Source organism: Phytophthora sojae (assembly GCF_000149755.1).
Source record: "Phytophthora sojae unplaced genomic scaffold PHYSOscaffold_3, whole genome shotgun sequence".
NCBI classification, from domain to species: Eukaryota; Oomycota; class Peronosporomycetes; order Peronosporales; family Peronosporaceae; genus Phytophthora; species Phytophthora sojae.
In genome coordinates this window covers 4586750-4612968 of record NW_009258117.1, presented here as the reverse complement: position 1 = coordinate 4612968, position 26219 = coordinate 4586750, and the positions used below count along the sequence as shown (strand labels likewise).

Genomic DNA, 26219 nt, shown 5'->3' with positions numbered 1-26219 from the left:
GCGCGCCTTCCAGCTGGCTATTTGAAGTGGGCCGCGTCGTCCGTCATTGGCCAAAAGTGCGGGTCGAGGATAATGGGGAACCAGCTCAACTGCTTAGCGCAGTGCCAGACCCGGCAGGAGGGCGCGCAGAGGCTGCTGGTGCTCCAGAAAGGTACGCTGCGCACGCCATGTTAACTATGGGAGCGTGGTGATCTTGGAGGGGTGACGCATTGGACGGGGTGTATCCTAGGCGCCTACTTCATGCGCAAGAAGTCGATTCTGGGCCTCAGCACGGGGACGGAGCGAGTGCACGTGAAACTCGACGAGGACGGGCACACGTGCGTTCTTGGCCGATTAACCTAAACGCTTCAGCTGAAATATTCTTGCGAGACTTATTGATATGTTTTTGCCGTACGATAATGCTGGTTGCACCATTGGCGGGCGGACTGTTAGACTGTTGTGGAAGCTGCACGACTCCATCAAGAACCCGACCAAGATCGATCTGCACACGGTTAATTTGATCCAGGCGCAGGGTAAAACTGGGCTCACTATCACGTCACAGAAGGGTGACACGCTGCTGGATGTGGAGGCCGACTCGGAGGAGATTCGCGATACTTGGGTGCGTCGAGCTGGGTAGGAGTTTTGTAGTGATCGTGGAGATTGACGGTGATCTGCGTGACGGTGCAGGTGACGCATCTGCAAATGGTGTGCGAGGATAGCAGTCCGAGTGACGAGACGGAGGAGGAGGTGCAGTCGGGTTTGAAGTTCCGCAAAATGGTGGAGGACCGCGCCAAGAAGCAGGCGTACTGGGCGAAGCGCACGCAGGAGTTGGAGCAACGGAAGCAAGAAGCGGAAGAGCGAAAGAAGAAGTTCGCTGGCGTGGGCATGAAATACACCGCGCTCGCGATGAGCAACAGGCCGGATTCGTCAACCAAAGATTAATTGGAATACACCCATGAACCTGAACAACATGTATTCGTTGAAGTGAAATGATAGCCTCGTCGAGTGACGCAAACTTCAGTCACTTGTTTGTCGATGCAGTTTTAGCTCGCACCAGCGCGATAGGAGACAACGTTATAACACAGCATGTTGTTCTTATGCGGTAAGCATCGCGAATAGCGACGAATGCATCCGTGGTAACTATCTGTTCGTCAGATTATGAAAAATAGACCTGTTTAGTGCAGTGCACGAAAGTCCCCACAAATGCACTAAAGTACTTTAGTGCACGCGCTAATGTCCAGCATCAGTTGTGTGCAGGTGCGCCAAAAGTGCACAAAAGTACTTTAGTGCATTTGTAGGGACTTTCGTGCACTGCACTAAACAGGTCTAATGAAAAACAGCACTGTAGATACGACTGGAAACGTAAAGAACCGATGTCAAAATAAATGCTACCCGTCAATGAGGCAGCCTCTTGATTCCAGGTGTGCACGTTCCCGCTGCTTAGAAGCACGACAGCGGTGTGAACTCGTCGACCTTGTTTTTTTTTCATTCTTGATGCTACTGCGATGATCACCGATTAGTTTTTTGAGTTGAGCAAACAATCGTCACATTATGCCTGCAAAAGCAATGGAGCCGAGTTACCGCGTGCTGTCAACTATGCATTACGGTTGTGGTCCACCCGTGCCTTCGGAACGTCGGACCGACCCCAGAACTGCCGAGCCGGGGAAGCCCTAAGTTCCAGAACGCCCGACCCTTGCCTTTTTCGCGAGGCCGCAACTACCGGATCCACCGGGCCGAGGAGAACAACTCCATTCTCTTCTCCCTCGCTGGAATCGTCACCACCGCGTGCTCGCTTGGAAGATTGCGAGCGAACACCTAATCGACTCTTGCTCTTGGTCCGGGAGCGACTTGGCGATGCGTCTCTCGGTTTAAGCCGACTCTTTAGAAGCTTTGCAAACGCCTTGTACATCGTCTCGATGTCAGAAATCTCACGGTCTACCTCGTCGAACTGTTTTTTGAGTTTGTCTCGCCCCGGTACAATGGCATCCAACCTGTGCTTCATTTGGCGCATTCCTTTTTCAAGCTCTCGAACGGATATGCTGGAACCAAAGCCCACCGTAAGGGTCATGGGCTCCTTCTCTTCATCTTCTTCATCGCCACCTTCCTTCTCTTCGACTTCGTCATTGTCTGCAGCTTCAGGATCTTCTTCACGGCGGCTGCAGCTTGTCGACCTCTCCCGAGCACTCGACTTGGACCTGCTACGCTTCTTGTTGGGTCTCGGCGTATTCGTAGATGCCCTCGACGGGCTCCGCTACTGGTTCAGGCAGCTCCCTGCGTCTCGCCGATGGTGACCTCGATCGTTCATGAGGTGGGGGCCCCGTCCGCCTCGCTGCCATCGTCGAGCGAGCGCGCTGAGGCCCAGCTTCGCCGTTTCCTGCATGCAAACTTGGCATGGACTGAGCGCGCTCCAAGGATCTCTCCCTGGCTGGTTCTTGGTTCTGTTGTCTCTGCGCGCTAGTAGATCTCTGGTTTCCCTGTCGAGGGGTTCCCACAGCAGCAGGAGGCCCGCTTCTTGGCAAAGATAGCCCAGTCGAAGACGTCAGCTGGAGAGGCTGCCGGTAGAACGCGGCATTGTTGGTGTTGGTGGTACGGACTGCCGTGGGCTTGAGCGCCGTCACGTCGGCGCTGGACTTGGACTTGCGCTGACGCGCTTGCATGTTGCTGGATCCGTCAGCGGCAGGCATCGCTCGGGGGTTGGAGAAGGCTCCTTCCTTCCTTCCGTTCGGTTTAGGCGAGAGCTCGTCTGGGACCAAGGACCAATCACACGGCGTATTGCGAGAGCGTGCAAAGCCATGGAGGTCGCTCCGACGCTGGACGACGCGCAGGCGCTTCGCCAGCTAACGCTCGCCGACGAGCATCTCGTATGTGGGCGGTCAGGTTGCTCTGACTGCTGGGTGGACCTTGTGACATACTCTGTTGTGTTTTGGCGGTGCAGATGATCTGCTTGTGTGGAGTGGATGAGGAGCAAGACGGCGGCGCTCGAATGCTGCAGGAAGCGGTGCAAAAGATCGTGCGCATCAAGATGCAAATGGGGAGCAATGTGGGTGCTGGCAGCGAATTGCGCAGGGTTTCCTCGGACTTTATTAACGCCATTATTACTTCTGCTGTTCAGCACCAGATTGGTCTCTCCAAGGCCCAGCACTCGCGGCTTGTTGTCGTTCAAGAGGTACAAACAAGAACACGTTATTGGATGAATTGTTGCTGTGCTGGTTGTAGCTGAGCTCTGTCCAATTTATTGGTGCAATAGTTCACAATGAACATCGATGCAGCAGTTGAGGCAGTGTCCGGCTTGTTTGGCTCCACCGAGAGTGACGACATGGTCAACCTTGATGCGCTATTGGCTGACGCTGCTCACTACTTTCGAGCACAGAGAGAGATGGTAAGGATGGACATCTCATTATTGCAACGATTAAAGCATTGCTAACCCCACGCTCGCTGTTCTCAATAACTCACAGGAGCGCCAGGCAACATCGTCGTTTCGACTCTTGCTGGTTTACAGGCAGGTGAAGCAGGTATGGTTTGACTATGCAGTTGACGATTGTCCTAGCAACTAATGGAGTGGGTCTCTCTCTACCTGAACAGAGCACACAACTCCAAGCTACCCAAGGTGAAGTTTCACTTGCTTTCATCAACGATCCTGCATTTCACTTGGATGTGATCTACTGGCATCAAGATGTACCGCACGAGGCAGCGCAGGTGAGTTTGCTTGGAAACAATAAGGCTTGGAACAAGCGCTCACTACCGTTGTTCTTCAGAATGTGTTCGATCAACTCTGTGCGTATGACAGCACGAACCCGTTCGCCAAGTTGTACTTCCTAGAAGTTGGCGGATCAGTCGAGAGATTGCACCAGGTACGCATCAGTTCATTTTTGTTCGCTACTGTAAACTCTTGGGGCGCATCGAGAGGCACGCGCGCTATCCCGGGAAGTGTGGTTGTCTAATGCCCGGATTGGTTGTTGATGCTGGGCAGACGCTTGTGCTGATGTTGTCGCATCCGGCACACCGATTGAGTCAAAATGCTGCGGAGCAGCTACTGGGGTCGTGGTTCTCACCGAGTAAAGGAATCGACTCTCTAGGCCAGCAGAATTAAATATGTGGGCAGGCCCGCTGCCGGTCCAAGCGAATGGGGCTTGACCGCGGGCTATCGTGGCGAGGCAGGCGGTTAGCTGAAGAATGTTGCTGAAATAGTGCGCCATGGCCACAACCGCCATCACTTTCTACGGAATGTCTGCAAAAAAGTCCGAGATACCTTCGCTGTCGTCCAGGTTGAAGCAGAAATCTGGATCGGTCTGGTTGTCACCATAGAATGTGACAGTGTTAATATTGACAACTAAAACCAGTAACACGTCTCTGTGTGTGAAAGGAGAGATTCGGAGTTTGGTTACCTTGAGAGGTGCGAGTTTGAAGATCCCGCTATCCGAGTCGTACGATCTCTGCTACAGAAGGCAAAATGACGCACACAATGAGCACGTGATATCGGAAAGAATAAAATCGTCGTATAACATTCGACTCACCTGGTCCAAAGGAGGTGCAGGGCTATCAGGTGCAGCAACTGCTCCAGCTTCCTTCGCTGAACCAGTCGCATCTGCAGCTTCCTTGTCATCAGTCATTCGTCGAACTAAATACACGTCCACAGGGCCATCTACGAGAAGTGAAAAAAAACCAGTGAGCTCAATATTCGTGGAATAACCAAAGGTAAACTCCCACCTGCATCTCGTACCTGTAGATTTCAGAAAGATCTGAAAGCGGCGTTTTCCGGCGGGCATGCCCTCGTCGGGGTCTGGAACCTCTAAAGTTGTTCCTGGTGGAGCCTTGATCGCCATCACGCTCTGGTCTGCAAAGCTTTCCTGCCGCCGCATGTCATCATGTGTGACGTAGCAGAAGTTCTCAAAGCTCCCTTTGTCAAATGCCTCTTCCTCGTACAGACGTCGAATATTCTGGCTGACCATCTTGATATGCTGGTCGTACTTCAGCTCCTCCTGTCTTAAATCTGAAATGCTCTGTCGAAGATGATCAATTCCCTGATAGTTGTCTGTACCACCTGTCGGCCCACTGGCACCTCTGCGGAGCAGCAATCACAACCAAGACCGTCAAACGAATTTCTGTTCTACCCGACGCCCCAGGGCTCGGTGTATTTCACCCACGTACTTCCAGTGAATGTTGTTCTTGGACGTCTTCTCGATAAGGCCGATGCCTTCAAGCACGTTGGTGATGTCATATATGCGTCGTTTCTACCCGTTCACACACCAGAGCAGTCCGCGCGAAGCCATTCCGTGTGAAACTATTTGGATCATTAGAATGACACACAAACCGGATCCTACCTGTACACCGAGCGACTCCGCTGCCGTGTTCAGGTCCAAATCCTTCGACGGCGCAGCTTGGATGAGCTCCACGAATCGCTTCGTCAGCAGCCCTAATGAACTGTCATATCTGCTCGCTGGAGACGGCTTGGAGGCTCCTCCTGCATCATGCGAATGGTGACACGGTGAGCGTCCTCGCCCCTGCGCTGCGTACATCGTCCCCTTTCTCCCGCTGCTGCCGCTGCATCCGATTATATTGAGTGCCAAATAGAGTTACGCACCGCGCGAGCTGGGACTTGGCGACTGCAACTTGGGTGGCGCCACGGCGGACGCGAGGGGCGACTCTGCCGCGGCCTCGTGCCGCGCCTTTGGCCGCTTGATCTTGCGCTTGAGCTCCTCATTTGATACCTTCGCCTTGGCCATGGCGTCGCGGAGGCTGCAAGATTCGTCGTTGCTGCTACCTCGCTGTCTCTTGGCCTGCTTCCGTTGGCTGCGTTCAGCATGGAAAGCAGATGAGCTCGCAGGAGAGACCATCGTACGGAATACTGACACCAAACCGGTGTAGGATGCAGTATGATACCAAACTGGATATGGTCGATAGCGAGTTTATGCCGTAGCAGCGGAAAATATCTGGCCAAGTGCCACGTCGATCAGACAGCAAGATGGGCGCCTCGAGCAGCAGCACCGCCGCCGCGCCGGAGCGCAAGGACTCGGAGGATGAGCTGGTGCTGAACGGTGCGCGCTGCTGCTGATGCCGCAGGATCTTGTATTGTAGACGAATAGTGCGCGTGGCTGGCATCTCACTGACGGTGTTGGCTTTGTTGATGGCTGCAGACCTCCACATCGAGACGGGCGACCAGAACGCCGTCAAGAACCTCCTGGACGACACCGTCGTCGAGTTCTTCAAGGGGAAGGAGGACTTTAAGCTGCACTACGGCTGGGACAACGCCAAGCTGCTGCTCATGCTGCTGGCCACGGTCATCGCGGCCGTGTCGCACTTCTACCAGCACCCGGCCATCCCCGAGCACGTCCTCATCTACTCCTGCGTCGCCGGGTGAGTGTGCTGCAGCATGCAATTGGGACGGAACTCTTATTGCCTCATTCTGACTGAGTATTCTATTGTGGTCTCAGGTTCTTCTTCATCCACGCGCTCTTGTTCGGCTACACCTCCTTCATTGAGAAGGACATCCTCCTGCGGATGACGCGAACGGTGGGGACAGATCACCCTGATATGTTACGATTGAGTGTGCGCTGACTCTGTTGGTGTTGCTCGAAATAATTGCAGGGAGCGTCAGGGACGACCATTCTGGTGCGGACGACATTTCCCAACACGGAGTCGCACTACACAATCAGCATCCACCACGCCGGCACGAACGAAAAGCCGAGGAAGGAGGAGCTTTACGTCGGCCGTTACTTTGATAAGGACGGGTACTTCAGCAAGGAATCGTTCAACAAGGACATTGAGACTGTTCTGACGCGGTTTGAAAAGAAGGACAAGAAGCAGTAAGTAGATACGGTGATGCCGCTCGCAGAAAACGACAGCATTTATGCGGCACTTAGATGTCGGCTTCCGGGTTCTTGTAGGCTACCATCGCGTCGACCTTGTGGACCTGAGTAGCAACATACACCAGGTTAACTGACTAAGTCGCACGACGCAACGGAATGAACTTTTACGCTAACCAAAGCGCGTACCTTCGTGGAGAAGGATCGCAGACGCACTTCTGCAGAATCCTTGATGTAGCGAGGGTCCGATTCTTCCCACAATGCAGGAACTTCCGAGTTCTTGTCGGTGTACACTAACAGATCGAAGGTACACTGCTCTTCCAGCAAAGGCAGGAACGAGACGCTAGCCGTGATCTGCCGAATAATCGCCTGGATCTCAGACATGATCTCCTTCTTGGGCTTGGAGGCTGCCGTGCTTCCACTGCGCACGGAGCACGGACATTGTAAGTCAACAAAGCTTACAAAACAAAACCACAGCAAGTTGACGCACCCTTCGCCTGTGCCAGTCTCGGCGTGAACTTCGAAGGCCCACCGCTCCAGCACCTCTTGCGTCCCAATTCCAGTGATGACGAGCACCAGCTTCTGCACTTCGCCCTTCAGAAGCCAGTCTATACAGCAGCAATAGCAGGCACAGTGTCAATGCATCTAGCCCAGATCATGCGCATAGCCTTCATGCAGACGCACTCGACAACTGTTGCAGGAACTTGGTGAAAAAGTCGTTGAGCTTGTCGTCGTCGGTGACGAGCATGTTCAGGCCATACTTCTGCACCTGCTTGAAACTCTCCGCAGGGTAGATGCCACGCTGGTACAAAATGCTGCAAAACATTGCAAACGCTCAGCTCTCGACTTCACACTTCCAATAGGCACATATGCCAAGCGCCAGCGCGTACGTGTTGATGCTGTACGAAAAGAACTCGGTGACGATCTCAGTCGAGCCCTTGAGCGTGATAAGGTTCTCTGAGATCTGCGCTGTCGCCTGTGGCCACAAAACGCATCCGGTAAGCAAGCAGGAGCGCCACTAAGTACTCAGCCACACGCCGCTGGGTCGTACCATTTCGCGGCCTTCTTGTTGTGATCGACGCACGTTCAGGAAGTGAATCAGAGAGTGGCTACCGCAAAAGCCTTTATAAACAAATGTTGAACCTCTTTCAACTTATACTTGCAGTGGAGACCATCACTCTCGGGAGAGGCAACCCGCGCTTCGATTCCGCATTCGCGCGTTGAAGTGCGCACACCTGGCAGGGGCGCCAAGATGCCGCGAGCTCGAGTCGAGGTATTCTAGCGCTGGTAATTGATTGCCTTGGGGAGGGGGCCTAGGTCTGACGCCGTGCTCTGACAGCGACACGAGGAAGAGAAGGAGGAGCTGTCTGATGTGAGCGATGTTGAAGTGGAGGACGAGGAGCTCGTCTTCATGTCAATCCTGTTCGACCGAGGCGAGCTGGGCGTCGCCATCTACAACGTGCTGACGACAAGTCTCAAGACGTTGCAGCTTCAAATAGCTGACGTTGATGAGCTCGAGGAGGTGGCGCGGTGGCTGTGATTCGGGTGGGAGTCCAAAGTCCCACGAGCTAATCCCCGCTCTTTCACCTTACCTGCTGAAGATCATCGAGCGTTTGCATACGCAATTTGAAGTGAACCATGTCTTGGTGTCCTCGCGCAATGCGAGTTCCAACGGGATGCTTCGAATGGTCAAGAAACTCGACGAAACGCATCAAACGAAGACCGGTGTCAGTGTTCGGAAGGTATTCTTGCATTTTCAAGCGTTGTCGGACGCGAATCAACTGACAGACATGTGATGTTGTAGCATTCAGGTGAAATGATGAAGTGAATGGCAAAATTCCTCACTTTAATCGAACTAATCGAGATGACATGAAGACTTCAACTACCTAAAAGGGTGTCAAGCTATCGAGCACGTGCAGATCGGAACTGCTCCTCCAGAGTACAGAAAACCTCAAGCTCGATCATCTCGGTAAGCAACACGCATTCAGCTTATTATTGCTAATAGCGCTGATCTGTACACTGAAAACTCATGCTTCTTACAGCCGAGAGGCATACACATTCTTGGGAAGTTTCTTTGATTTCGAAAGCACACAGTTGATTCGAGCCACAGGAGGTACGTATTGTAATTGCTGTACTAGCAACAAAAAGAAAAGGTTATACTGAAGTTGGCCGCGTCTAGCCCTGCTGCTCTACTTATCCACGGAGAAGGTAAGCTCCGCTGCAGAGGCTATACGATACTTTCGATAAATGAACCTTTTGTTGCAGATCGGGAACCAACTGGATGATGTTGAATCCGTACATTTTTCAACGGTCGAACAAGTTGCACTCGATGGTTTCATGTATATCGACAAGTCTACGCTTCAGTCGCTCCAGATATTCAGCCACGTTGGTTTTCGATGCTCATGATAAACCTTAGCCGACTATTTAAACTCACACGCCTCCAATGTATTACAGGAGGCTCATCCATCTCTGGTCAAGGTGTGTGTCGATGCATGCACGACTATGATTAGCCGTAATTTTCACGCTGGCACCTGTGCAGGGGTCCGGCCGAGCCAAAGAAGGATTCAGGTGCTGAGTACCTACAGGTTATATCCCTGAGGAAAGGTTTTTGCTAACGCTTGAGTGCAGTCTGTTTGGTCTCCTCAACCGCACAGTGACCAAATCCGGCGGAAGTATGCTGCGACGTTGGATGCTAACACCCCTGGTGAGCAGCATGCAAATCAACGCACGGTTACGTGCTGTTGCATATTTTAGTTCAACTGAAAACGATGAACTCCGGCAACAACTGGTAACATCTCGTAACCTGATTGAGTTGTGTTTCTTTTGCGGCTTCTAACAAAGTGCAGTTTGGAAAGTTAAAGCAGTTCAGAGATGTAGCTGGGATTTTTCAGCGCATCAAACGGCGTTGTGCTTCAGTCGGTGATTGGTGCCAATTTGCAACGTCTATCGGGAGCTTTTTAGAAGCACAGTAAGCTCACATTTATTTAATTTCTACGATATCATGGCTAATTGCATCTTGACATGTACGGCAGGTCCCTCATTGAGGGTAACTGTAAAACAAACAGCCCGTCACTCCCCGATGTGTTCTCAAGAGTGTTAAGTGAGCGTGGCGTGATCCACATCAGCAATCTACTAGGAAACGTCGTCGACTTCGAAGAAAGTCAGCAAGAAAACACGGTAGTAATCCGAAGTGGTGTGTCAGCGGCCCTGGATGCAGCAAGAGAGCGCTACGAAGACCTTGATAATGTGCGACGGAGTTGTTGCATGCGCATTACCCAGGAACTAACGTGTTACGGATCTGTGTGCAGGTGTTGACGGAGGTCGCGTTTCAGGTCCAAGAGGCGAATCCCGTCTTGTCATCCATCACAGTCCAGTACATCCCTCAAGTAGGGTATGTTATCTGCTATGATTCCCCCACAACACTACCGGATTTCGTGTTTCAATTCCAAGAAGATGACACGACGTTCTATTACAAGGTACAGATGCGTGCACATACACGTATCGTCCTGAAACTTATAAGACCCTTTACCTAGGACGCTTGCTGCCGTGATTTGGATGAGTCGATAGGCGACATCTACGGTAATCAGCTTTGAAAATTGTAGCGTACACTTGAAGGTAACTAATGTCTACGTGCAGGTTATATTCTTGACATGCAAAGAGGTACTACTCTGTGGTTTGCGAGGAGCTCGATAGCTACTTATGATAAACAATTGGCACTTACAGGGCTGTTGGAAGAGCTGACAATGGCTTTGCTGGAGTACGAGAGCAATATTCATGGTTCGTACCTAACCTTTCACACTTACAGAACAAGCTCTAACAGCAACTTGACTTGATAGAAATGACTGGAATCATGTCATATCTCGATTGCTTGATTGCATTTGCGTCCTGCGCAAAGAGCTTCAATTTCTCGAAGTACGTGAGCTACATTGGCACCATTCTTATCGCGAAGTGACACTGAGCGTTATCTATAGGCCCCAGATAACTGAGAGCAGTACGCTAAAAGCGACGCAAGCCCGCCACCCACTCCAGGAATTGCTTGTCGAACACTACATTCCGAACGATGTCGTTTTAGACTCCAGTGACTCGATCAAGATTGTAACGGGTCACAACGGATCAGGTGAGAAAGATGGTCGCCGTGTCCTTCGGTCGTCCCTAACAACTCTATACTGGACAGGCAAATCCGTGTATTTGAAAATGGTTGGTCTGCTCCAATATATGGCACAGATTGGGTCTTTCGTGCCAGCGGAAAAAGGTAATGAACGAATTAGGTTGGATCTTGTTACTTGTGATACTTTCTAACACGCCAACGCAGCGGAGATAGGACTGGTTACGAAAGTCTTTACCAGGATTCAGAGGTGAACTTAACTTTTCACGACACAGCGGATCCGAGGGATTAACCAATTCTCTCATATTGTCAGTATGGAATCCGCGACAGTTTCCCAGAGCTCTTTTACGATTGACTGCAACCAGGTGCAATAGCGCGAGTACTTTTTGTGGCTACTAAATAACGCTGACACTACGTTTTCAAAGATGGCGTGGATGCTGAACCACGGTGATGGTCGATCATTATTCTTGATCGATGAATTCGGAAAAGGTTTTCTTAGTTTAATCCGATGCAGCAATGTATCAGTTAGCTAATTTGTTTGTGAAGGAACTGCTGAGCTTGACGGGATAGCTCTACTGGTACAGATCATTCGATGAATTCTGTCATTCTGTCTCGGTACTAACTACATCGTGTCATAGAGCTCTATAGTCAGCCACTTAGCCACAAAGAGCTTCACGCGTGGAAGACCACGCGTTATCTTGACGACCCATTTCCTGGTACGTTTGTCTGTACAGACCTTCCACTACCGTTGATTTTACTTACTGTGGTTCACGATCAGGAAATATTTCGCAACAACCTACTTGAGCCTTCTCTCGTGACCAGCGAATTGCCTGTACAAGAAGCTGAAGAACAATCGGAAAGAACAGAGGGAACCGCACGTGTAGTTTGCACTGTGATGGCGTCAACGGACGCATCAGAATCGACTTCAGGAACGTCAAACTCGGAGCCGCTATATGAGTTGCGTCACGGTATCTCGGGCCATAGCAATGCCCTGAAATGTGCTGCGAAATGTGGTAAGAACGCTGTGTCCTAAAGGAGATTCAGATGATAAGCTGATAGATAAGCGTTGTTGCAGGAATTCCTGAGGAGTTAGTCGAACGAGCTCAAGCCGTCTTGGACTGTACCAAGCGCGGATTTCCCATTTCGTCTCGACGACAGCCATCAGGACCAAGCCCCGAGGAACAGTTGTCGGCGTTCTTTACGTCAATAGACGACTGGCAGACGGTGGATGACGATGTGGTAACAAAATTCTTGGCGATGGCTCGTATGGGGACACAGTGAAATGGTCGGTATGAATTACATAGTCACGATGAATGAAAGAGCAAGCCTCAATGAACTCCAATGCATGTGATTGAGCAAGCGACGATTCTACTCAACCGCTGCATGCGGCTTCAACGTCCACGCTCAGGAGATCTTCCAGCAAACCGTCATCGTCGAAGTTTTCTGGCGCATCATCAGGAAGATTATCTGGCGGTGGTAGATCACTGAGATCGTCTCCCTCGTCCTCCTGTCCCTTTGCCTCGATGCCGTCCGATTCGTTTTCCTTTTGTGGGTCCACCGAGGCCCACCAAGGAGAAGGGGGCTCGCCACTTTCCAGCATGGCTCTCTCACGCTCATCGTTCCAGGGATTGAAGGTGTCAGCAGAATCAAACTCGTCGAAGAGAGTTGGGGTTTTGTCGTTTAGGATGTCTCGCACGATCTCGTCGCGAAGTCCCTTCAAGTATGCCGAGTCTGACGTCGGAGAGGGTAACCCGCCGTACGCAAACTCAATATCCTACAATCCAGTGCAACGTGAGCGAATCACAAAGCGAAGAGAACAACAGAATGCACTCACCGGCACTTCTTCCACACGGGGTGGTTTGCTAGCTGTCTCAGGCTTCAGCGACACCTCCGTCCTAGACTTCAGCGGCGTCTTGGGCTTGAGGGGAGTTCTGCTGTGCTTCTTCGCGCTGAGTTTCTTCGAGTGGCCGAGACCCTTCCCCAACCCATCCTTCTTGGCCGATGGGATCACACCAGAATTGTTGTCGGCTTGACGGTTCTGCTGCTTGTTGGAGATGTCACCAAGCGCACGTCTGCTGCAGGCACACAACCAAATCAAGCGTCAGTTATGAGAAATCGACGAGAGGCCAACGAATCACCAACCTCTTCTTAGTGGAGCTTTCCTTTAAGCCGTTCTTGCTGCTGGACTTGGAGTCTTCATGGATAACGAACCCACGCTTCGGCGTCGCAAACTTGTCTGTGCCTACCGGAGCAGCAATAAGTCAGGACCCATCGACTGGTGGCAGTGCAGCAGCGGTGGCTTCTACCTGCGAAGTTCAGTTTGCCGGCGATGCCCCCGCGGCGGAGGTCCACGTTCTCCTTCTGCGCGTGCAGCGCGTCCATCGTCGCTGCTTTTCGGTCTTTGAAATTCTAAACTGAAAATAAGTTATCTACCAATCACAATCACGCTCATATTTCTACCAGTCGTATTCTACCCATTTGATGGCTACATTGACTTCAACTTGGCATTGCGAGTTCGCATGTACAGCATAAGCCGCGCCAGCAACTAAGGGAGCTTTCTGCGTTTCCTCTGGCACTTTACCTGCCAGTTAGCAACGAAATTGATTAAGTGGCAGCACCTGTCAGTCAGATACTCGGACAGCTTCACGTTTTCAGTGGCAACTTGCCACCATCGCAGTCTCTGCTTCTGAGCCGAAGACGAAATAGCCCCTAGGAAGACCGACGGTTTAAGAGTTAGCTCTCTTTAGCCAAGGCAAAACCTTTCCCAGTGTAATAACCGTGATATGTTGCAAACTGGTTCGGTTTGAATTATGAATTGGAAGTTGCACATTCTCTTACTTTTTGCTGCTGCCCTGCAAGCGCTGACGTATCATTAGGAAGACGCGATGGCAGTGCATCACGGCTCTTGTAAAAAAAAAGTTGTGAGCAGCAACGACGATGAACGCTTCGAACCAATAATTTTGTGACTCGCCGACGTTGAAAAGTGCAACTCGATTTTTCCGAGACAAAGCTTGCCGGCCTAGCTGCATAGTAGTGTTGCTCGCAATTACAAACCTTCTTGTTGCTTTCGAGATTGACCCTTTGATGGCAAGATGCTCGATGCAAGCAGCGAAGAGTTAATATGTTCCTGGACAGAGCGTTCATGCCCTTAAAACCAGCAATAATCTTGTACCGATACAATAAGCAAGATGACACTACAGCAAATAAATCCGACCATATTCCAGCTACGAGATAGCGCTCAATCCGAAGCATAACACCGTCAACACATGCACAACGGCGCGTGGCGACGCACAATGCGACACCAGCGAAAGTTTATCGGTTAGATAGCGCCTACCGCAGCAGTGCTGCGGTGGGCAAGGCTGCAAGCTGCCGGCAACCCTTCTACATAGCTGGCAGCAGGCACGTCGTCCCCTTCGCGCTGCGCCGTCTTCTCCCTATTGGCTCCTTTAGCGACGCGGGTCGTGGTGGCCCTTCATCATGCGGATCACGTGGAAGTTGAGCGTGGAGCGGTGCTCGGCCGCGCGGCGCTTCCTCTGCAAAATGGCAACACAAACGCATTCGCGTGAGAATCCCCATCAGTTCTATGCAGGCCTAGCGCCTCTACGGGTCAAGCGAGGGCCGCACCTTGGCCTCGAGCACGAGCATCATGTGGCGGGCCTCGCGCTTGCACTGCGTCTCGTCAAAGTCGTTGCGCTCCAGCGCGTCCAGGAAGGCGAGCGTCTCGGGCTGGCCCTCCGTGCTCTCGCGCACGGTGCGCAGCGTCATGCGCTTGATGTGCTCCACGTTGATGCCGCGGCCGAGCTTCATGGTCCTCTGCTGCTTTCGGTCTGTGGCTGGCGAGGGGCGGCAAAAAAGGGTCTATAAAATGAGCTCTTTCAGCCCATTCACTAAAATAGGCCATTTCAATTAACTTGATCAAACTAAAGCCGAAATGGGTATTATAAAATGGGCACCGCTCGTGGATCGTCATGTCACTTTCCCACCAAGGCAGCATCGCAGCGATGGCGTCGTCGCCGGAGGACCCCGTGGAGCGGTCCAAGTCGCCCAACGACCAGAAGAAGTACCGGCTGCTGACGCTGCCCAACGCGCTGCAGGCGCTGCTCATCTCCACGGCCGAGGTGCCGCACGTGGCGGCCGCCGTCGCGCGCGAGAGCGAGAGCCTCCAGCAGCTGGACGACGACGATGACGACGACGACGACCAGAGCTTCAGCGGGGACGGCAGCGACTTCAGCGGCAGCGAGGACGACGACGGCAGCAGCTTCGATGACAGCGAGGAGGAGCGCGACGGCGCCCCGAGCCGCAGAGCCGGCGCCTGCCTCACGGTGGGCGTCGGCAGCTTCGCCGAGCCCGAGACGCTCCCCGGCCTGGCGCATTATCTCGAGCACATGCTGTTCATGGGCAGCGCCAAGTACCCGGACGAGAACGAGTTCGAGTCCTTCCTGAGCGCCCACGGGGGCTATAGCAACGGCGCCACGGACAACGAGGTCGCGAGCTACACGTTCGAGGTGGGGCCGGCGCACCTGGAGCCGGCGCTCGACATGTTCGCGCACTTCTTCATCTCGCCGCTGCTGAAGGCGGAGGCCATGGAGAGGGAGCTGTCGGCCATTGAGTCCGAGTTCAGTCAGGCCACGCAGAACGACAGGATCCGCACACAGGTGAGGTGCGGGGCAGTTGAGGAGCAATGGCGGAATGGTATTGACGATGCTTGTTATGCTTGTTGCAGCAAGTATTGTGTGACATGTCGCCTGCAAGCCACCCGTACCATCGGTTCAGCTGGGGAAACAAGAAGAGTCTGCAGGAGTTGCCCGAGAAGATGGAGGTGGACGTACGCGAGCAGATTGTCGAGTTCTACGAGAAGTACTACTCGGCGAACATCATGAAGCTCGTGGTGTGCGGCGAGAACACTTTGGATGAAATGGAACAGTGGGTTACCAAGTCGTTTAGCGCGATCCCGAACAAGCAGGTGAAGGTGCCGTCCTTCGCGGCCGCCGGACCGCCCTTTGGAGCTCATGGCGCAGGCGCTCCATTCCTCTGCAAGATTGTACCCGTCCGGGATATCCACACGCTGCATCTGGACTGGATGATCCCGCCGGTTCTAGGCCAACACCACCAGAAACCTGCAGACTACGTTGCAAGTCTACTGGGCCACGAAAGTGAGGGCTCGGTGCTGTCACATGTACGTGGACGACCTAAACCAGTGGGAAAGAGCTCGCGTGATCATTAACGCTCACCTTATCGATGGCACTCATTGCGTTATGTTACAGCTCAAGGAGCGCGGATGGATTTCCGCTGTTACGGCAGGAGTGACCGACACGGATGGCTACGACTGTGGAACCTACGCTGCAAAGTTTGATGTGACGATGAAGCTCACGCTGGAGGGAATTTCCCACTGGGAGGAAATCGTGCATGCAGTCTTTGAGTACTTGCACATGCTACGGATAAATGGCTGCCCTGCGTGGATTTTTGACGAGCTTGCAGCGCTAGCCGATATTTCATTCCGCTTCCAGGAAGAAGATAGTGCTGTCGAGCGCTGTGAAGAGCTGGGTGAAATCATGCAGGTGCGCTACTATTTTTTATTTTATGCTTGCACATATCATGAATCGTGTCCGACTAACTCCATGAACAATGCACTAGTCCATGTTCAAGGTTGCGCCCGAAGATTTGTTGCGCTACGACCTCTTCAAGGGTGAATTCAAGAAGGAGCTTGCTGAGGAGGTGCTGCGGCATTTAACCGCTGAGACGGTTTGTGTGTCGATCGTTTCACAGACGTTTGCGGATTTGCCTGAATTTCAAGCTCAGGTACGAATAGTAGTGCTCAAATCTTGACGTTTGTCGCCAGCATATATACTTACTGGTTGCGTTGGATATTCAGGTCATCGAAGAAAAGTGGTTCGGAGTCAAATATTCGAAGGAGGACATTTCTTCCTCCACGATTAAGCGCTGGAAAAGTGCAGGGACAAACCCCAAGCTTCATTTGCCCCGACCCAACCAATTTATCCCGCGAGACTTTTCTCTCGTTGACACGACAGGTGTGGATGACCTCGTTTGTGAAAAGACGTCTTTTGGCAAACTTTGGTACAAGCCCGATCGAGTTTTTGCGACACCGCGAGCACACGTTGCGCTTCTGATACACTTGCCGAGCGTGGTGGGGAATGTCGAGAATTGGACCCATACGCAGCTGTACGTCAAACTGGTTCGGGACGCCCTTAATGAGTACGCTTACCACGCCAACGTGGCCGAGCTCATGTACTCCCTCCACGTGAAGGAGTCTGGCCTAGAGCTCGTTTTTGGTGGATTTAACGACAAGTTGCACCTGCTGGTCGAGGTGGTGGTTGCCGCTGTATTTGGAACGAAGATCAATGAAGCCCGATTCGAGGTTATGCGGGAGGAATTGATGCGCGAATCCAAGAACGGAATCACGAAGGTGGCTCAGAAAGCAAAGTACCTACGACTGCAGCTTCTGGAAAAGCGCGCGTTCCCATTGGAGGCGTGCTTAGATTCCATGGAGGTCGCCACCGTTGAATCCCTGAAGGAGTTTGTATCAAACCAGTTGTGGGCAGGCAAGGCATGGCTTGCGAGCTTCGCGCATGGCAACATTGCTCGTTCGGTGGCGTCTGAAATGATTGACAAGGTCGAAACTCACCTGCAGCGAGTAGCTGCACCACTCGATTTACGCGACTTCCCGCGTCGCCACATCACTGCTATTCCGGAGACTCCTGTGGGCTTCCTGTTGAAGGAACGCAGCGAGAACAGATCCGAGACGAATACACAGGTGGAGCTCTACTACCAAATCGGCCCGCTCACGCTGCGGCACTTGGCATATGCTGACTTGCTGCACCAGTTAATGGAGGAGCCACTGTTTGACACGCTTCGCACGAAGCAGGAGCTGGGCTACGATGTCTCGTGTACTGTTCGGGTGACAAACGGCATTTTGGGATTCGGGGTGACGGTTCAGTCGTCGTTGTTCGCTGCTGAGTACATCTCCGCTTGTGTGGACCGCTTTATGGTTGATTTTGAAGAAGCCATCGAAATGATGGCAGACGAGCACTTCCATGACCACGCCCAAGCGCAGATCCTGTTGAAGCTCGAGCCTGACCACAACCTCCTAGAGACGACGCACCACTACTGGTACGAGATCACATCGCGCCGCCTGGTTTTCGACATGGACGCACAGCTCGCGAAGGAATTGGAGACGGTAACGAAGAGCGAGATGGCGCAGCTCTACCGCGAGTGGATTCTTCAAAGCCCCAAGAAGTTGGCAGTGCACGTGATCGGCCGCAGTAACATGGCCGAGAAGGTGGCGCACGACAAGCGCAAGAACGCGACTAAAGCGGAGCTGGCGGAGCTGCGCGCGTTACCGCGGCCTATTCGGATCCGGGACTTGTACCAGTTCAAGTCCGAGTTGTCTTGCTACCCCGATCCCATCGACGAGATCAATGCAAGCGAGGCAAGGGAAGAAGAGCACAAGCGCCTCAAGCGCCTAGAACTATAGAGCGCCGGTTGAAAGAGCGGCGTCATCTTCCGTACGTGCATTTGTATTAGCGTGAATTGCTCGAGGCCTAAGCTCTGTAGTGTTTCACCAGTGGAGCAGTGGGCTCTGCTGCGAATATTCGCTGCAGGATGTCAGACATAATATATTCTGTAGACGGTCTTGGCAATCGGCAGTTGGCCGTCGTAGAATGCCGTCTCGATCGTGAGCTTGCCACTGTGTAGCACGCAACAACTTGTAAGTCCACTTCAGTAAGACAAATCGAAGCTCAGTCCAGCCAAACCTCATCATCTCTGGGTCCAGCATGTTCTCTGGACCTGCCGACTCGATGGTCTGTTGCCACGTGTTGGTTGATCCCGGGATCACGTAGCCAAAGTTGAAAAGCCATTCTGTTGTCAAGGCAAATGCAGCAAGTTCCAGTTAGTTGGCTCTCGTGCTGTCGCCAGTCGCACTTCAACAACAGCAGAGTAACACGCACCTTCAATGCAGCTTCCGTCGAGGAAAACTCGCTGCTCGAGTCGAAACTGCGAGATCTCCTCGGCGGAGCTGAAGTTGATCTCGCGCGACACTGCCGAGCACTTGAGAATGTCCACCGGAAGACGCGCTGAGAACACAATGAAATCATCAACTCACAGAAAACACACTCATTTCAATACACGATTGAGTTACCTTTCTGCTCCACACGATAGATGTCGTCACCCCTGTCATCACTCCTGTCAGCGCTATTGAAACACGACATCACTCACACAGGTACACTTATGAACTTACCATTCATCTGACTGCCACATCAGTCGACCCGTGTCGGCGCAGCGCATGTTCATGTGGTTGCTGCCACCACAATAAAAGATTAGTTTCCGCATTGCACTATAATAACATACAGCACCCGTGCCTTGGGTGATTCTCACATGGTAAGCCCTTTGCAGACACTCTTGGCCCACGAACTGCTGGCGATCTCAATTTTCCCGGCGCCGGCATCCTGCAACTGCTTCCACTCGCGCTCGACCTCCAGGTCCAACTTGGCCTGAGCCGCCCGGGACTCGTCGTCCTTGACCGGCTTCACCTCGTCGTCCTTCAGGCGCGACTTCTCGCTCAGCTTGACGTTGCTGATCTTGCACCAGAGCTCCTCCTCGTGGTCGAAGTGCTTGGGCTCCATGCGCAAACTTCCTCGGTAAAGAGGACCGAAGCGGGGCGAGGGCTGGAGGAATGGCAGCGGCCGTTATCTCGAATGGGCCGCAAATCGACCGCCCTTTGGAGGCGTTTTTGCTGGCTTTGAAACGGCATGCTTGGCCTTTGTGCGTCGTCGGGGCTTCCAGGTAACTCCTTCGATAGCTGATGCGAGCTGGTGGCGAGCTTGTTGGTATATCAAACTCTGACACAAATGAGTCGTGCAAGGCGGCGAAACGAAGGTGAATCTAGAGCTCGGATTTGCCTTGGCCGATCCGCAGAGGACTGAATTGGCGTGGGTGTCCTTGTTGCAGTCGCAGCCAAGCTGGACAAGTCCACGGTCATAAACGCGGCTGCGCTACAGGTAGGCTTCGTGCACTAGCCCCCTGTTCACGCCTTGGTAACCTTGCTAACGCTGAAATGATCCTAGGACCACTTAGCTCGATCTATCACACTCGATTTACGCATTCGGCCACGTCGACCCCGTAAACCCACCGTAGGTTATTACATCTTCGTGGCCATCTAGCTAGAGACTCGCTCACGCTGCGATGGTCTACTTGCAGCAGATTGATAGTCGGGAGAAGTTGACAACTCGAAGTGCATCGAGCTCGGAGTATCGCTGTGTGTGGGTCTGCGAGACCTGCACTTTCGAGAACGAAGAGCGACCACGTTCAAGCACCAGTCGACATGAGTCTGACCTCTGCTCTGCCTGCAGAACTCAACGCAGCCAGCAACTTCGACCTCGACTGACACTCGCCCAAAAGCGAGGCCTGGTACGGTGAACTTGTTGTTTACTTGTTAGTCGAGCGCGTTTGACCTTGCTTTGATGTCACGGCAGGTCACACGTCCACCGCCAAAGCTGACTAGAGACGAATGGGAAGAATGCGAACAACAAGCAGAAGCACGAGGGGATACCCAGCACCCGTGCTCCATCTGCCGTGAACCCTTCGGAGTTAAAGAGCAAGTGATTTTGAGCTGCTCGCACATGTTCCACCTTGCCTGCATCATGAGTTTCGAGCGGTATGTGTCATGGCTACCCCGTTGGTGTGTACGTGTGCTGGGCATAACTCTCTTACGTGTAAGCACAGATTCCTGCGGACGAACCAGCGCGTATGTCCATTGTGCAGGAAGCAGGATTACCAGAAGCGCGCCACAACAATGGCGTCAGCTTTCCATCGCGAGTACAGTGCCAAACGAGTTCAGGTTGGTGTTAACGAGATTTTTATACTTGTTTGAGAACTAACAGAATGATAACAGGCCATGTTTCGCGGATTCTTGGCAAGACGCCAAGCTGCTGGCTTGTGGCAAAAGGTGCGCAAGATATATGTACTCGCATGTGTGTATCTCATACCAACTTTCAACGTTGGGCCACAGTTCTATAGCTCCGGCAAGGGGGACCCCGTTCGGCGCCGGCGATTTTTCGCGAACAGGTACCGCAGGAGCAACGCCAGCATATACATCATGCGCGAGGTGTACACTAAAGCATTGCATTTCGTGCCAGAGTCGGCAAAACAACGGATCGATTGGTGACTGCAATGAGCAAGCGCGACGACTCCATCGACGCATTGCTGGCCGAATTCGACAAATCGCTGAGTATGAGCCGCCGCGTATTCCAAGACTCCGTACCCGAGACCGAAACAGGTATGTCCACCTTCTTGCAAGCAGCACAGTTTACAGTGTTGCTTTCAAGGTTAATTCTCACACATCATTCGCAGACCCAGCAACACTTTTTCCCGGTGGTGACGATTGGCTGGCCATCTTCAACAAGGTTCGTGACGAACCTTGTTGAAGTGTGCTATTATGACGCTGCAATGAGTTTAATTATTTTATGCACATTACTATCAACGATGACTTGCAGGCCAAAGCCCGGTATGAGAGCGAATGCGCTATCTGCATCAACTCGTTCTGGTAAGTTTTCGATGACCGACTTCAGTGCTTCAATTTCCCCCTCTCTGACCAATTTCTCTTAGCTCGTCAATGGCAGGCGTCTCACTACTGAGCTGTTCGCACGCCTTCCACTCGCAATGTCTCTCGGCGTTTGAGGAGTTCAACATCTACGAGGTCTCGCTCTGCCCCGTGTGTCGAGCCAGCTACCGCTCGCAGAAATGGCTACACGTCGCGCAGATCGCCTCGCAAAACACATGTAATTACTGACCCGAAAATGGTCAATATCTCTTAATCTGAATACTTACGTTATTTTCACGTCTGCCTTAAGCTGACGGCATACGTTAAATTCGAGCCTCACTGCTCTCAGGACACACTGCCAATTGGCTTTGTATGGAACAGGCGAAGGTGAAGGGCGGACTCGCACTCGTTCTCTTGCGCCCTGCCTGCCCTCCCCTGGCCCCTCGCACGCTCAGGGCTGCACCCTCCATCGTCCAGAGCACCAACCTTTGCCAGCCATGGACCTCGACGCCGGCGCCGACGACTTCTTCGCGGCGCTGAACAACGGCGCGGCCGAGGACGTATTCGCGGGCTTCGGAGCCGCCGAGGCGGAGGCCAGCGCGGCCGCAGACGCCGCCGACCGCCCCTCGCTGGACGACGAGCCGCTCGTGATGGTCTGCAGCTGCGAAATAAGCCGCGGATTAGAGCGTCAACCCGAGTTTTAACGGCGTTGTGGTGGATATTTGCGCAGGTGGACAAGAAGAAGAAGGCGGAGGCGGCCAAGAAAGCGGCCAAGAGGGAGGCGGCAGCGCGCGCTGCTGCGGCCAAAGCTGCCAGACAAGCCGACGAACCGGCGCTGCCCATGGAGGAGCGCATCGTGAACCTGCTGGTGCCCGAGCTCAAGGTGAACGACGTGATGCTGCTGATCCGGAAGATGAAGCAGGCGGGCAAGTCGGACGCCGACGAGTTCTCAGAGCTCGACGCCGAGCAGAAGACAGGTGCAGTGATGAACGTGCTAATTACAGTTAGGCGCAGCGGAGTAATGACTTCTGATTTGTTCGATGACTGCAGCGCCGCGGTTCCGCTGCGAGACGTGCGGCAACACAGAGCAGAACAACTTCATCACGGACTATGCGCGTGGAGACACGATCTGCAACGGTGTGGATGGCAACGGATGTGGTACCGTGGTGCAAGACCACATTGTGCACGAAGGAAGTGCGTACCGTAAGTTCGAAGGCGAAGAGGACAAGTCGCACCACGGTCCTGCTCCGAACAAGCTCTTCTCGACGGGACACAACTTGCGCACGCTGATCTCGCAGGTAATTGGGCAACGCGGTGTGAGCTGCGGAATTTGGAAAACGTATTCATCCGTTGCTGGCTTGATGCTGTGGTCTAGGACGGCGAGATGGCTGGTAACTTGAGGCGAGCTGCGGAGTTCGTGGAGATGAACTTGAGTCAGATGGGTAAGGACGAGCGGAGGACGCGTATTGGTTACAAGGACCAGGTATGTTTGGTCGTATTCGAATGCTGGAGTTCATGACGTTCAAAGGTTCAAAGCCTACTCACGTGGATGGCGTCGTTGTAGATGAAACAAAAAGCTTGCCGTCTTATTGACCACACGATCAGTAACTTGGATCTGCACGAGATTGTGGGCAGCCGCGCCAAGAAAATGTTTGCCGAATTCCGTGATGTCCGTGAACACGTGCACCAATTTGACGCCATGGTGGCAGGCTGCGTCATTGCCGCCTACATGGAGACGAGCAAGGAAATGTACTCGGCGCAAAATGGCATCCGTATCGGCCAAAACAAGCAGGCGGGCATTGCCAATTTGGCTCTGCTGCCGAACAAGGCCGTGGACGAGAAGAAGCTGCACCCGTTCACGTGCCCGCTGTGTGATATGAAGTTTAACGCACGTCGCGGTATGCAGTTCCACAAGTGCGCTGGCAAGCCCGACGAGGACCAGGAGAAAACGTTGAACACCACCGATTTGGCGCCGGTGGTGCTGCCCGATGAGCTCCAGCCTATCATCGAGATGAAGAACGGCAAGAAGTGGTTCAAGTGCCCCGTGTGCTCACGCGTGTACGGGAAGGAGGAGAGCTTGTCCGAGCACATGGTGCGGCACAAGAACCAGAGCAAGAAGCGCAAGCACCATATAGAAACGAGCACGATCGACTCGACGCGTCTCGCCAAGACGACGAAGCTGGCGTCAGCGAACCCTTCAGTGCAGGTCAACACGCACGAGCAGGTCATGTTCCGTGGCGAGGGTCGGCGGGTGTGGCTTCAGCATCTGACCGAAGACTAAAACAAACTAAGCCAACAACATAGCGTACGTCCGGCAGGCAGGGACCGTAGCTAGAACCGCACCGTGCCAGATCATAGCAGGCTGAACAAGTACGAATGCAAAACAAAATCAAATGAGAGATTGGCACGCGAAGGATCCTCTATTCAAAGCTTATGCCGTCTGCCTATTGCTCGCTCTTGCTGCCGAGGATGTCGTTCTCGGTGAGTTCGAGGACGTTTTCGCCTATGACGAAGCGGACCTTCTCGCCCTTCTGCTGCAGCAGGCTCTCCACGTCCGTGCTGTCGTCTTCGAACCAGCCCAGACGGTCGGCCACGAGGTGCAGGTTCTCGCACCCGGGGCAGCGCACCAGCACCACGCCCTTGTAGTAGGCGTGCTTGCTGATGGTCTTGGCCGAGCGCGTCTCGCACACGCTGCACGTGTAGACCATCACGAACTTGTCGCCGGGACTCTCCACGCCCGGAGCGCCCGAGTAGTCGGCGGCGGCCTCAGTGCTGGACTCGGCAGAGGCTGCAGGCGCAGGCGAGTTGCTGTCATTGTCGTCGTCGCTGGTCTGAGTGGCGAAGCAGCGCTTGTGGCTGGAGCAGCGGCAGGGCGGGAACGCGGCGCTGGTCGCACGCACCAGGGCAGACGGAGTGGAGGACAACAGGCGCAGAGGCTGCGATGGGAGCAACCTGGACGCGGCGTGCGACGGCTGGAGCGCAAGCGCGCAACGCACTAGAGCTCGACGCCACATATTCATTTCACTTGATGCTTTTCACACTGACGTCGAGTAAGTTCGAGTATCGAGGTGCTGGGCCTGGATATACGAACTCATCAGTTCCAGAAGTGTTTAATGGGTATCATCACAGCTGGGTACAGGGGTCATGACCCGAGTCACTATCAGATTTGGGACCTAACTATGATACTTTTCTTTTTTTACCTGAACTCATTCGAGACAACACAGAAGGTCGCAATATGGGGAGGAACTCTGGCATCTCGATCCGCTCCTATGCGGCACCAACGACAGCTTCGGGGCAGGGGCAGCAGGCTGATGACAGTGCGGTGCAGATGCAGATAGAAGCGAGCGAACGGGCTACCCTACAGGCAACTCTAGATACGCGTCCGATCAACACGAAGAGAAAGTATGAAAGCTATCAGACTGAGTTTCAGAGTTGGTGCAGTGAAAAGCATTTCTGCGATGGAGCTACGGTCACAAAAGGGAAGCTTCACCTTTTCCTGACGGAGCAGGTGGTAGGTCGAGAATCCAAGAAGAAGAAGGGCACGTTCGTTGGCGGTTCGACTGTTTGCGGCTACGTGAATGCAATCGTCGATCTCTACAACCAACAAGTCGCGCTGAAGATTAACTCGAATGTCCATCCCCGGTCTGCTCAAGTCAAGCAGCTGATAAAGAATGTACAAGCCCAAACAACGGAAACACGGAAAAAGAACTACCAAGATCGTGGTGTTGGTTCGTTGCTCGATGGGTATCACTCTGAGGAGCAATTCCGACAGATTTGTGACACCTTTTTTCTTTTGGGCGATCTGCGTGGGCGGGCGGCGTTTCTGGTATCGCACTTTGGGTTGCTACGCGGGGAGAACGCACGTGACCTCGAGCTAGCCGACATGTTCTCTCAGGTGCTGGATGGAGGAGGATTTCAGACCTGTATCGCTCTGGTGATACTAATCCAGCACGGAAAGACAAACATGTACGGGAAGCTCCAGCACGTCGGCTATATTCGCAACAAAGATGTTCACGTATGCCCTGTTGGTGCAGTTGCGTTTTACCTGTTCGAGCGCTTTCATATCGATTTGGAGCCCTTTCCTTTCTTTCGTACAGCAAAAGATTGGTATGACGTCAAGTTTTTGCGTGGTCGCACTCGTACGAAGTCAATTTCGTACAACACCCACAAGAAACGTTACGAGAGTGTGTTCAATCGTCTCGGATTAACTTTTAACAAGAAGACGCACACCAATAGACAGCAGGGAGTTCGGTAGCTTGAACGCTGCGATGTGGACAGCTCCCAAACTCGTAGACATGGCAGATGGGGGCAAGACACAATGGAGGGTGTATACTCAGCTCCGCTCGCACGGGAAGCTATGCGCGCCTTGTCAGGGCACCCCGCACGTTCGCGGCTGTACTATCTGGAGCGAGCCTGTGTGGAACCTCCCCAAGACCTGCAACGGAAGATTTTCCCTGATCTTGAAACATACAAGAAGAAAATATTGGATGGAGACTGGGAACAAAATTTGGCAGCACGTGGATTTATCGAGTTGCTGGAGTACTTACGGATCGCCGTGCTTGAGGACGCTGCGTTCCTGTATGAGCTCCTGCCCACTACTGTTCAACAGCATGAAATCTTTGGTGAACAGTTCCAGCAATACCGCTCTGAGGCACTTGCCAGGGCCAGCTCAACTGAGCACCCCGTGGAGATGCAACTTCAAGTTGCAATGCCTTTACTCGCGCAGCAACTAAGTACACAGCACTCCACAGTCATGGATACGATATCATCAGGT

At 53.1% G+C, this 26219-nt stretch overlaps 14 protein-coding genes across 14 annotated transcripts; 8 read left to right on the top strand and 6 right to left on the bottom strand.

Annotated features, from left to right (window-relative positions):
• Positions 1–72: 72 nt before the first annotated feature.
• Positions 73–921, top strand: PHYSODRAFT_489856 (hypothetical protein; the record flags this gene model as incomplete). The annotated part of the gene is made up of 4 exons (XM_009525134.1): positions 73–151; positions 230–317; positions 433–598; positions 667–921. The coding sequence occupies 4 exons, from the start codon at positions 73–75 to the stop codon at positions 919–921; spliced, it is 588 nt and encodes a 195-aa protein (XP_009523429.1).
• A 652-nt stretch (positions 922–1573) lies between these two features.
• On the bottom strand, positions 1574–2663 carry PHYSODRAFT_328794 (hypothetical protein; the record flags this gene model as incomplete). The annotated part of the gene is made up of 2 exons (XM_009525133.1): positions 1574–2135; positions 2182–2663. The coding sequence occupies 2 exons, from the start codon at positions 2661–2663 to the stop codon at positions 1574–1576; spliced, it is 1044 nt and encodes a 347-aa protein (XP_009523428.1).
• A 108-nt stretch (positions 2664–2771) lies between these two features.
• Positions 2772–4069, top strand: PHYSODRAFT_496573 (hypothetical protein; the record flags this gene model as incomplete). Its single annotated transcript, XM_009525132.1, has 5 exons — positions 2772–2840; positions 2915–3046; positions 3435–3491; positions 3735–3830; positions 3950–4069. 5 exons carry the CDS (start codon positions 2772–2774, stop codon positions 4067–4069), a joined length of 474 nt encoding a protein of 157 aa, XP_009523427.1.
• Positions 4070–4196: 127 nt separating this feature from the next.
• Positions 4197–5702, bottom strand: PHYSODRAFT_313263 (hypothetical protein; the record flags this gene model as incomplete). The annotated part of the gene is made up of 6 exons (XM_009525131.1): positions 4197–4268; positions 4365–4415; positions 4494–5040; positions 5128–5210; positions 5301–5434; positions 5561–5702. The coding sequence occupies 6 exons, from the start codon at positions 5700–5702 to the stop codon at positions 4197–4199; spliced, it is 1029 nt and encodes a 342-aa protein (XP_009523426.1).
• Positions 5703–5941: 239 nt separating this feature from the next.
• On the top strand, positions 5942–6337 carry PHYSODRAFT_494022 (hypothetical protein; the record flags this gene model as incomplete). Its single annotated transcript, XM_009525130.1, has 2 exons — positions 5942–6014; positions 6114–6337. 2 exons carry the CDS (start codon positions 5942–5944, stop codon positions 6335–6337), a joined length of 297 nt encoding a protein of 98 aa, XP_009523425.1.
• Positions 6338–6775: 438 nt separating this feature from the next.
• PHYSODRAFT_285513 (hypothetical protein) lies at positions 6776–7863 on the bottom strand. The gene is made up of 6 exons (XM_009525129.1): positions 7834–7863; positions 7673–7758; positions 7467–7597; positions 7273–7390; positions 6972–7203; positions 6776–6889 (listed from the first exon to the last, which is right to left on the bottom strand). The coding sequence occupies exons 1-6, from the start codon at positions 7834–7836 to the stop codon at positions 6836–6838; spliced, it is 624 nt and encodes a 207-aa protein (XP_009523424.1). The 5' UTR covers positions 7837–7863; the 3' UTR covers positions 6776–6835.
• A 171-nt stretch (positions 7864–8034) lies between these two features.
• PHYSODRAFT_328789 (hypothetical protein) lies at positions 8035–8322 on the top strand (the record flags this gene model as incomplete). Its single annotated transcript, XM_009525128.1, has 2 exons — positions 8035–8055; positions 8122–8322. The coding sequence occupies 2 exons, from the start codon at positions 8035–8037 to the stop codon at positions 8320–8322; spliced, it is 222 nt and encodes a 73-aa protein (XP_009523423.1).
• Positions 8323–11312: 2990 nt separating this feature from the next.
• Positions 11313–12168, top strand: PHYSODRAFT_492926 (hypothetical protein; the record flags this gene model as incomplete). Its single annotated transcript, XM_009525127.1, has 5 exons — positions 11313–11376; positions 11434–11465; positions 11526–11603; positions 11666–11900; positions 11963–12168. 5 exons carry the CDS (start codon positions 11313–11315, stop codon positions 12166–12168), a joined length of 615 nt encoding a protein of 204 aa, XP_009523422.1.
• A 91-nt stretch (positions 12169–12259) lies between these two features.
• Positions 12260–13269, bottom strand: PHYSODRAFT_494748 (hypothetical protein; the record flags this gene model as incomplete). The annotated part of the gene is made up of 4 exons (XM_009525126.1): positions 12260–12661; positions 12722–12962; positions 13030–13129; positions 13194–13269. 4 exons carry the CDS (start codon positions 13267–13269, stop codon positions 12260–12262), a joined length of 819 nt encoding a protein of 272 aa, XP_009523421.1.
• A 1264-nt stretch (positions 13270–14533) lies between these two features.
• Positions 14534–18379, top strand: PHYSODRAFT_491157 (hypothetical protein; the record flags this gene model as incomplete). Its single annotated transcript, XM_009525125.1, has 7 exons — positions 14534–14695; positions 14907–15026; positions 15129–15542; positions 15611–16063; positions 16152–16445; positions 16522–16686; positions 16760–18379. The coding sequence occupies 7 exons, from the start codon at positions 14534–14536 to the stop codon at positions 18377–18379; spliced, it is 3228 nt and encodes a 1075-aa protein (XP_009523420.1).
• A 131-nt stretch (positions 18380–18510) lies between these two features.
• Positions 18511–19529, bottom strand: PHYSODRAFT_313258 (hypothetical protein; the record flags this gene model as incomplete). Its single annotated transcript, XM_009525124.1, has 6 exons — positions 18511–18592; positions 18660–18765; positions 18855–18980; positions 19046–19077; positions 19145–19204; positions 19282–19529. 6 exons carry the CDS (start codon positions 19527–19529, stop codon positions 18511–18513), a joined length of 654 nt encoding a protein of 217 aa, XP_009523419.1.
• An 837-nt stretch (positions 19530–20366) lies between these two features.
• Positions 20367–21694, top strand: PHYSODRAFT_497725 (hypothetical protein; the record flags this gene model as incomplete). The annotated part of the gene is made up of 7 exons (XM_009525123.1): positions 20367–20560; positions 20629–20743; positions 20915–20970; positions 21042–21181; positions 21262–21324; positions 21406–21448; positions 21511–21694. 7 exons carry the CDS (start codon positions 20367–20369, stop codon positions 21692–21694), a joined length of 795 nt encoding a protein of 264 aa, XP_009523418.1.
• A 248-nt stretch (positions 21695–21942) lies between these two features.
• PHYSODRAFT_496563 (hypothetical protein) lies at positions 21943–23726 on the top strand (the record flags this gene model as incomplete). The annotated part of the gene is made up of 5 exons (XM_009525122.1): positions 21943–22098; positions 22176–22422; positions 22496–22743; positions 22821–22928; positions 23010–23726. 5 exons carry the CDS (start codon positions 21943–21945, stop codon positions 23724–23726), a joined length of 1476 nt encoding a protein of 491 aa, XP_009523417.1.
• Positions 23727–23889: 163 nt separating this feature from the next.
• PHYSODRAFT_259700 (hypothetical protein) lies at positions 23890–24459 on the bottom strand (the record flags this gene model as incomplete). The annotated part of the gene is made up of 1 exon (XM_009525121.1): positions 23890–24459. One exon carries the CDS (start codon positions 24457–24459, stop codon positions 23890–23892), a length of 570 nt encoding a protein of 189 aa, XP_009523416.1.
• Between the last annotated feature and the right edge of the window lie 1760 nt (positions 24460–26219).